General features: G+C 47.9%; 1 protein-coding gene across 1 annotated transcript; it reads left to right on the top strand.

The window, feature by feature from the left end:
- Positions 1-8149: 8149 nt before the first annotated feature.
- On the top strand, positions 8150-10018 carry LOC149338807 (uncharacterized). Its single transcript, XM_089550805.1, has 2 exons — positions 8150-8956; positions 9968-10018. Exons 1-2 carry the CDS (start codon positions 8150-8152, stop codon positions 10016-10018), a joined length of 858 nt encoding a protein of 285 aa, XP_089406931.1.
- The last annotated feature ends 672 nt before the right edge of the window (positions 10019-10690 follow it).

The raw sequence follows: 10690 nt of genomic DNA on the forward strand, positions 1-10690 counted from the left end.
ATTTTTTTTTTATTTTTAATTTATTTTTATTTTGTTAATAAAAATCTTGGAAGAAAAATGGAAACACGTGCCCTCACACCACGAGACAGTACAGAGCTGGCCGCTCAGCATCATGGCTACACAACAACAACGAGCACACTGGCAGAGCGTGCGGATCGTCTCTTTAAGGTTTTTGATATAAACTGAGGGAACAACCACCTTTAAAAAGGGTTTATTCCTTTTGTATAAGACATCGTGTAAAACTGGTCGTCAGCCGCTCTCTATCCCTCTTTATTTCCCTCTCCACGACTGCTCAAATCACTAGAGACCCGCCTTCGATGTAGCCAGACTTTGCGCACTGCTCCAAACATGTAAGTAATCGTCAATTTGGGGTCATTGTTATCGAAACTATGCTCGATGACCATTTTCATTTGCTAAATTTTGTTAACTCGCTCTCCACAATCGCCGACATCACACATACGAACCCCGCAGACTCGCTAGGACTTCACGTAGCAAAAGGGTGTCGGCGTTCACTAAAATTCGCTGTTTACCTCTGCCGACTCTCAAACTGTGCATATCTGAAATATAATTAATTGTGCTGGCGCAGCAAGGTTTGTGGCACGCACACTAGATGGCACTGCGGGCGTTCGTATCAAGTGAGATCGTTGGAGCGTGGCCACACGCGCGGAGGGCGCCAAAGCGAGTGGGGGAAAAGATGTTAGCACAGGCGAGGAGGTGCAGTGCTTTTTTCCCACTGCGCTTGCATTGCGAAGATGGCGGTTGATGAGGGATAGATTGATTGATTGAAAACCTTATTGATTTGAAAGGGAATAAAGGGGCTATAGATTAGGATATATTAGAGACAGAAGCAGTGGTCGGCATTCCTCAGTCTAGATCGGCAGAACAATGTATGCACTAGTGCTTTGTATGCTATTGGTCTGCGCACTGGTCTCTACGTCACAGTGACATCATATCTTCGCAGGGGTACCGCGAACGAGTATGCACGTGCGAATGTAAAGACAATGGTTACGCCAGCTGAATCAATGCAAATGGATAAAGGGATAGTGTAGTGGTGATATCGCCACATAGATGTTAAAAACAGCCGATATAGGAGCGCTATACGTTAGCGCTATTGATCAAAGAACGGTCCCCTGATATCCATATCGCTTTTACTTCATACTTTCAAACGAGTAGCTTTGGCTCTCTCCACGTTTCCCTGCATGCTGGCGCTCCAACATCGATGCCAGCGCCCTCAGGGCATCCATTGTTGGCGCCACTAACCGCGCTGCGGAGGCACTCTTGGCGTGAGCAGTTTTAAACCGGGTCCACGCGGCTGCTCGTGTTTGCTGAAAGCGCGCAAAAAGAGCAAGAGCAGCAATTTGGACCCGCTTTGCTCTTCCTAAGTCGTGTGAACATGAAATCCACGACTGCGTGGATTCCCAAATGGCGTGACTGCAGAAGGCCGTTTCGCAAGAGAAATTGTGGCCGCAGCGATGGAAAGCCAGATTCGTGTGGGAAAGTCCGGTGAGCAGCGCATGCAGGGAGAAAACGCAAAGCAGCAACTTGTCGTAGAGCCCCAGATGGCACAAGCTCTCACAGCGCCTCAAGACGGTGGGCGAAACAGGCGGAATCCCAGTTGTTTTTTCAGACCCGGAAAATTTGCCGCGCATGTGTCACCTAGTGAACGGTAGAGAGCAGGCCCGCCTACAAAGTAAAGCCAACCAGCACGGTAAACCAGCCCTAACCACGGACGAAGGAAGAAAACGACACACAACACGCTGCCTGTGAGGTAGGCGTGGTGCACAGTACGCCGGTCGGGTGGCACATGTTACATCAGCCAGACTGGGCGTTGTATTAATGAGCGCCTGCGAAAGGATAGCAGGGCAGGTGTTTCCCTAATTGGTGGAGGTCATTTAGCTGACCGCATTCGTCGTTTCTCGCCCAAGCCAACATACAAGGCGTTCTTGAAAAGAAGGCGTGTGTTGCGCAAAATAACAAATTTGGTATTTTTTATTTATTTATTTATTTCAGTACCCTCAGGGCCCGAGGGCATTACAGAGGGGAGTGGGGTACAATAGACAAAATGACAAAAGAACAGCAGTTACAAGTAACACAAAATGGACAAAAATATGGTTCGCGCAAATCAGTAGGTTACAGCAAATACAATCAAACAAATTAACAGTCATTTAACACGACATTATGAGCAAAGGATAAAAGTAAGCATACCACGCAAACAAAAAAAAACACGAGGAAGTTGTTGAAAATGGCAGGAAAACATTGGTGCACACATTCTGTCATGCCCTTAAACAGCAGAATTTGTGAGGAAAAAAAACAAACAAAAAACACCAGGTCTGTTTGAACTACAACATATGCAGAAGAGAATAAATGGCAGGGCGCAAGAATTACATGTCCTATGTTACCATCAAGTTAGTTAAAGCCGATTTAAACACAGAGTGGTCACTTATTTAGTCGTTATTTCGTATTATTTTCACTGAAAATAATAACGGCATCAGTGTTGCACTCGGCAACAAAAAAGGGTAGATTACCTAAAAGCAGACATGTTCACTTAGTCGATCAGCCTGATAGGAAAAAAGAAGAAAAAAAAAGAAGTACAACTGTGACGAAATGAAAGAGTTGTCTGCAATGCATGCTTTTTTTTCTAGCGCTTCGGATTATTGTCGTCCTTTTACTGAAACGTTCCAATGCGCTTTAGCGCCACCCCATCTGTAAAAATTTCTCATTTGTGAGAAAAAATCGATTTCTATTGCGTCGTCCGCGGTGTTTCTGTCCATTTGTTTTTCTTGACTTACAAATATGAATAATAGTGCTATTTAACTGCAATTGGTATCACGCCTTTCAACATTGAGAGAAATTAGTCACATTGAGGGTTCACTTTTATTGTTGTGTTGCATACACTTCAAAGCTCCGTAAATTTAAGAATCCGGCAGAAACATTTGTCTATTCAGTACACGCGTGCCATCTGCTGGACCATCGCCGTACACTGCCTGTTGGGATTTCAATGGGTGCCGCATGATGGCGCTACGGCGGCACGCCATGTACGAAGGAAATTCACCCGAAACGTACTTCGACACTTGCTTATTTAGAATATCTGTAATTTACATGCTCAGAATTAAGTTATTCATGCACACTACAGTACATATCTCGAAGATACGTTTCCTAGACATCTGCGTATTCACTAGACGCGCCGTGATTCACTTACAAGGGTCGAAATAATCTGTCTAAGTCCTCCTTCTGTACAAATACGTATAACCCTGTGTAGTAAATGCCATGCTGGAAAGAAAAGGCAATCGTGGCGTAGTAGAAGCGTCCTCGTCTCCCATGCCGGAGGCCCAGCTTCGATACCCACCTACACCGCAATTTTCTCCTGCTTCTTTTATTTGAGGCCCCTTCAAGGTCATATCTGCGCCGTAACAAGCGGAGCTTTCGCTACAAATAAAAACAAAAACCTGACATCGAAAAAGCTATTTACAGATTTATAGCGTCCTGTCCGCAATAAAATGGTTTACCCAATAAGATGGTATCAAGTTCGTGGCGAAAGTATTATGTTATTAGCCTGCAGGAAGAGTACAAACAACATTTTTCGCTCACCACAAGCAATAAATAGCTTCTGGGTCGCAGACGTAGGAAGCGGGGACAAGAGACCCAGCTATGAAATAGTTGCACCTGGTGTATGACGCGGATTATAACCGAAACGATAAAGCCTACGATCCGTCAGGAAAAAGAACTGCGGACAGCCTTTCATCACGTGGAGAGGGAGAGTGACTGAGTAGAATATGCCATGTTCTGGCGGAGACTACGACTCAAGGGGCTGCACGAGGCGGGAAGTGCTCGGCGTTGGCCTCAACACGGTACACAGCCGTGCGCAAAGAGATAGCGTCCGATAAAAAAAGAGAGTGCTTTGTATTGCGCATGCGGCAAACGCTACTGCGGTTCCACCTTTATTGTATACTCGCGTTACAATGGCTATTTTGAGGGTTTAATGGGCGTGGCTCTTGCGCACGCTAAAATATCGTCTCCAATATGGCGGTATCGAAGAGTGGTGACGAAGAGTTCTGTCAGCCAAAAAAAGACTTACACAGAAACACAACAACACAGCATAAGGTCTGGTATAACCACTGAAACAAGCTGATATGCCGGCTCTTGTCCTGTGTTGTTCTCCAGGGGCAAAATCCTCTTCAACAGGCCCTGCGAACAGGCCCGCTATTAATCCTTGCTTGTAAGCATGACGTGTCTCCCAATTCGAAGTAAATTCGTCACTGCTACGGCGTTTTCAGGTACGTTCACTGGCCATAAATGGGGCACCGACTTTCGCTTCGTCTCATATGTCTTGCAAGAAAACATACGAGCGACAAATTTGCTTTATTTTTCATTGTGATGGATGATTCTGTCACTCCTAGGTCTCAATGAGAAACGTCTGTTTGTTGACAGAACTAGTTCCGGCTCTAAAACCAGGCGGCGCTACTACGTTTAAGGATCCTATATAATCGAATCCTCTATCACTTCGTCTGCTTTGCATACGCTGAACTACGGAATTCGCGGAGTTTGCGGAAACATGTGGAATTTGCAAACAACGGAACGTCATGCAAAAGGGTTTCGTTTAGCGCACGTAAGATTGCCAATACTATTCTTAAACTGTCCATTATGCTCGGCCTGCAGTCATAAATATCTCTTGAATGCTGCTATCACTTGAAACGCTTATTGTTGCACTCCTATTAGTTCTAACGCACGTTGGAGTCAGCCCATACGAGGTCATTGCAGTTATGAACGCTGTACAACATTCTTTGCTTTTAAATGTGTAAATATGTGCCGCCGCTTGTTGCTACCATATTGTTCACATGCATATACAAGCGGCTGTCCTTGTTCTTCCGCTCACATTTTTTTTTTCGTTTTGCACATCAGAGCGCAAACTACCATCGCATAAAGTCATGTTGCGCATTTTTTTCGCCCTCCTGCAGCCGTTCGAGATTTTCTTGAAAAAACACCAACGCAGAGCCTGGGCTGAGCTGCGTGGTAGGCGCGAAGCAGGCGTCTGTTATGGCTGAAAGCGCATAATCGCGCCTCGCGGGGGAGGACACAATTTGCAGTCATTGAGTCATCATCATTGTGAGCCTAACCACGCCTACTGCAGGACAAGTGTCCCTCCAATGTCTCTTATTAAGCTCCGCTGTGCCAGCTTCGGCTGCCTCCCCGCAGACTTCCTAATCTCATCCGCAAAATGACTTTCTCACACTACTTGTCATGCTTGCTCCTTTTTGGAATACAGTGCGTTACTCTAACGACCATCAGTATATTGCTTTCGCATTACATGCCCCGGCTATGCACATTTCTTGTTCGTGATTTTAACGAGAATATCATTTACTTGGTCTCGTTCCATGACCCATTAAGCTCTCAACTCTTCTTTTTTTTTTTTTTACCGAGGGAACACGATCTACACGTTCTGAGCATTCTTAGAAACTTCGAATTATTTCCCTGTGCGGCCGACTTCCCTCATTTCAATCGGATTAAACATCCAGGCTCCCGCCTTTTTTCGAAGTCACCGCTGACGGTAGCAGGAGTCAACTAATGCGTCGAGCGTCTTTCAGGAAGTCGAGTGGCGGCTTCTCTTTCGCTTTTAGGTTTCTGTGAATAAACAGATCCCGTCAGAGAATACACTGCTGCAAATTTGTCCCAGGAAATAAAAATAAGCGTGGACTGTTTGCTTTTGCCGATCGCTACGTATCACTCCGCCGATGGTAGAGCGGCAAGCCGCCACAGGACTGGCTGAAAGGTTGGTTCACTCCTCCTACTGTCAGCGGTGAGTTCAAAAAAAGGCAGAAGCAGAGACCTTTAATTCGTTTAAATGAAGGAAATGAGGAAATGATGACATTAATTCTGGTTTCTAAGAAGGCTCGGAACGTGTACATCGAGTTCCCGCGGTAAAAAAGACGAGCTCAGATTCCTTTTCCGTGCACCTTTAACATCGCAACTATAATTTTAACGCGAGAGCGTTAGTGCCCCTATTTCGGGAAAAAGCTGTCTGGCGTCAAACGTTTGAAGCTTAGTGGCCGGAGCCGCCGGAGCGCGCTGATGGAATGGTCACTTTCTGCCATGTAGATGTAGTACACACACTTATAGGGCCGCATATATAACGAACGCTTGCTTATTAGAAGCCAATGCAGTGCAACCGTTAAAATGTCATTAGGGCAATGACGATTCGTCTCAGATAAGATAATCAACTGTGGCCGCACCACTCGGTTATGGGGAAAGAAGACGCGCCCTAAACTCGCCCTCGAAGTTTTAAACCACGCGTTCCCAGCTCAGTTCGGAGGCCGAAAAGCTTCCCCGGGCTCTCGCGAACCCCCGCAGAATGGACATGTCGACCCAGGAAAGCAAGAAAAAGAGGCGTTGAAACTATAGGTAAAACGGGCTCGTTTCAGCTGTGAGGTCAGCCATTGCCTGCGTGTGCGCGCGCTGGGCGAAGCACCGCAAATGGAACCAGAATCGCTGAGGCCGCGAGGAAGTGGGCAGTTTTACCTGATCAGTTTTAGAGTCCGTATCTTCTGCGGTGACCCGCTCAGTAGTGGCGCTGAAAGCTAAGCTACTGCGCACGGTCTTCTGTCAACTTCTACTTAGACTCCGCGTTTTCCACAGACTGCATATTTCTCGACTTCGCTAAGGCATTCGATAAAGTTAACCATTCATTACTTCTATATAAACTCAGCATTCTAAATATTTACCCTTCTGTTCTGAACTGGATTCGCGCGTTTATTTTTTCTCGCCTTCAGTTTGTGCATGCTAATGACACTAATCTTCTACCGTGCCAGTTGGTTCTGGGGTTCCTAAAAGGATCTGTCCTTTACCCTTTACTGTTCCTGATTTATATTAATGATCTGCCAGCTACTGTTAACTCTAGGATTTGTTTGTTTGCCGACGACTGCGTGATTTAACGTAAAATAACTAACGATTCCGATATTCGCTCTCTCCAGGTCGATCTTAATAACATACTAGACTGGTGTCATAATTGGAAAATGGAACTAAATATTAAAAAATGCAAATCTATGAGAGTTTCATGTTCAAATACTACTTGTCCTCCTTATTTTCTTCACAGTCATCCCCTTGAAAGCGTAAGATCGTACCGGTATCTTGGCATACATATAACTAACACCCTGTCCTGGAAACTTCTTATAGAGCATATAGCATCTAAAGCAAACAAAACGCTTGGTTATCTTCGAAGAAATTTTACACTTGCTCCATCTTCGTTAAAATCATTATTATACACGACCTACGTACGACCGCAAATGGAATACGCTTCATCCATATGGGACCCTGGACAGGTCTCACTGACACAGGTTCTGGAAACTGTCCAGAATCGTGCAACTAGATTCATTTTAGGCAATTACCATCGTACATCAAGCGTCACCCAAATGAAAAGGTCTTTAAACCTGCTGCCCCTAGCTACCCGCCGTAAGCACTTCCGCATCTGCCTATTCCATAAGATTTTCTACTCCAATTTTCAATTTCGCTCTCGATGGATTCAACCAGCACCGTTCATTTCTCACCGTCGTGATCATCAACACAAGGTCACAGTGCCTCATTGTAACACAGTGACATGTGCGCAATCATATTTTCCGCTAACCTCTAAAGAATGGAATTCCCTACCCGCATCATTAACTAGCATCACTGATTCAACTCAATTTAGAAGAACACTTACCACTCTGATTACATAATGATCGCTTTTGTATTTTATTGTAGTGTTGTGTTCTCCACGTACTAGTATTGTTCTTAAACTATTTTATTAATCTGTTCCGTGTTAATTTTGCTCACTCTTCTTTTTATCCTGCCTCAGTTGTTTTATAGTTTTGTATGAATTGTGCTTTGTTTATTTTTCTTGTTATCAACTGCCCTTCCCCTCTGAAATGTACTTTGTACCCTGAGGGTATCACAAATAAATAAATAAATAAATTGTGAAGACGAAGACGACAGTTCTGCTTAGCGGCGGCGCTGCCATCGCTGCGCGTGCTGTGTTCTCGCCTTCGCCGACCACGAACTGTTGCCGCCCTGCTCCTGAGGTCCCAGTGCCTTTAACAAACCCCCGTCCTACATTTGGTGGAGGTGCCGGGGAACGATATCGGCTCTGGAGCTCCGTAGCCGCACTCTTCCGACACCTGCGATGCCTGTAGACATCCAACACCAAGCCGTGCAACCAGGCCCACCGACTGTCATCTGTGCCGGCTCCCTTCGCCAAAGGGACCCGGCTATCTTCAGCGGCACAGATGACCATGACGTGGAAGACTGGCTCGCATCCTACGAGCGGGTGAGCCTGTATAACAAGTCGTATGACGAGACAAAGCTCAACAATGTAATTTTTTATCTTACCGGCGTCGCAAACTTATGGCACCGTAACCACGAAGGGGACGTTGCGACTTGGTCAGCCTTCAAGACGGAGTTCTCAGAAGTGTTTGGTCGCCCAGCTGTCAGACAACTTCGCGCCGAACAACGCTTGCGTGAACGGTCGCAGCAGGTCGGCGAAAGCTTCACTAGCTACATAGAAGATGTAATCGCCCTCTGCAACCGAGTGAACGTCAGCATGCCGGAAGCTGAGAAGATCAAGCAGATCTTGAAAGGCATTGATGATGACACCTTTCAAATGCTGCTCGCTCGGGACTTGCGCACCGTTTCGGAAGTCATCACGTTGTGCCAGAGCTTCGAGGAGCTGCGTAAGCAGAGGGTCCTGACTCGTCAGCACTCAGCTCAGCCAGAGTCGCTTTCAGGACTGACACCCGCAGCTGACAGCTCCTATCTGCTGCAGCAAATGAAGGACTTTGTACGTGAGGAGGTGGCCCGTCAGCTTTCGCTTTTGCCTAGCCCTCAAGGGTCGCCATCATATTTGGCCCCGGCTCTCCAACATGCAATTCGAGAGCAGGTTGCTGAGGTGCTTCCGTCAGCGCATTCATCACCACCTGTCGCAGCTCCGCTGGCATACGCTGACGCCGCCCCAAGAGCAGTGGCCACCCCTCTGAATTATGGCAACGTCGCCCCAAAACCTGTCGCCCGTCCAATGACTTACGCTGAAGTCGTCGCACAACCTCGGCCGCCTACGTACCCTATAATGTCAGTGCCCGTACAAGCGCCGGCACCTTATCTGCGACCATCTCCACGAGACCGAGATCCTTGGCGCACGACGGATAACCGGCCTATTTGCTACACTTACGGATTGCCTGGCCACGTAGCCCGCCATTGCCGTCGCCGTCTCCCAGTTTCGACACCGCCGGTCGGGTACTGGCCTCCAGCGCGTCAGTACTCCGCGTCTGCTGAGCCCCGTGCGTGCACTCGTCCTTTCTCCCCCGACCGTTCAGCGATTACCGACCGCCGTTCCCCTTCGCCGCGACGACGCTCCATTTCTCCGATGCGTCGCCGCCCAAGTAATTCTCAAGAGGAAAACTAGATGTCACAGTTCCTGAGGCAAGAACTGCGTCCTCGTCGAACTACCAAAGACCTCAGCTGTCCCCTGCGAACCTTATTGACGTTTCGGTCGAGGGAATTTCTGTCATGGCCCTTGTAGACACTGGCGCCGCAATTTCAGTAATAGACGCAAACCTTTGTCGCCGCTTGAAGAAAGTTAAGACGCCAATTGCCGGTCTCTCGCTGCGCACGGCCAGCGCTCAGCACATCAAGCCGTCAGCAGCTTGCACCGCTCGAGTTTTGATTCAGGATGTCCTCTACACGATCGAGTTCGTCGTACTGCCGTGTTGTTCCCACTCTGTTATTTTGGGCTGGGATTTCCTTTCTCGTCATGCCGCTGTCATCGATTGCGCTCGCGCTGAAGTCGGGTTCTGTGCTCTGCCCCAATCCCTGCCGGACGCTGCTCCTTCACCGCCATGTACTAAAGCCCTCGTAATCGAAGACATCGACCTGCCTCCATGCTCTTCCGTCCTTGTGCTCCTCTCATGTGCCCCTTCTCGTGATGACACTGTTCTTTTCACGCCAGCCCATACTTTTCTCCGGAGCAAGTGCCTTCCTGTGCCTTACGCCGTATTGACTATTTCTGCTGGCCTTTCCGTACTGTGGGTCTGTAACCCGTTTCCCTACCCTAGTGATTTGCGCCGTGGCGAATGTGTCGGCAGTGTCCAACCTGTCGCGTCTATTCTAACCCATGAGGAGACTGCCGGTTCATCGCACATCAGACTCGCTGCGCTCAGCCCACCATCTTCTACACCCACTCCTTCATCTACCGAACTATTTCTCCGCTCCATCGACGCAGATCTTCCACCGCCGCAGCGCACGCAGCTTCTCGACTTGCTCAACCAGTTCCGCGCCTCCTTCGACGGTCATCACAGCTCACTGGGCCAAACGTCGACTGTCACACATCGCATAGACACAGGTGCCCACGCTCCACTACGACAGCGCCCCTATCGTGTGTCGGCACCCGAGCGCCAAGTTATTGAAGATCAAGTCGACCAAATGCTCAAGAGCGGCGTGATTAAACCCTCAAGCAGTCCATGGGCTTCGCCAGTTGTGCTTGTCAAAAAGAAAGACGGCTCCATCCGTTTCAGTGTAGACTACCGCCGCCTTAACAAGATTACGCGCAAGGACGTATATCCCCTGCCACGCATCGATGACGGGCTAGACTGCTTGCAAGGTGCCGAAATATTTTCCTCTTTAGATTTACGTTCCGGGTACTGGCAGGTACCCATGGAAGAGGCCGATCGCC

This window comes from Amblyomma mixtum, chromosome 6, assembly GCF_055824585.1.
Source record: "Amblyomma mixtum isolate Tamu chromosome 6, ASM5582458v1, whole genome shotgun sequence".
Classification (NCBI taxonomy): domain Eukaryota; kingdom Metazoa; phylum Arthropoda; class Arachnida; order Ixodida; family Ixodidae; genus Amblyomma; species Amblyomma mixtum.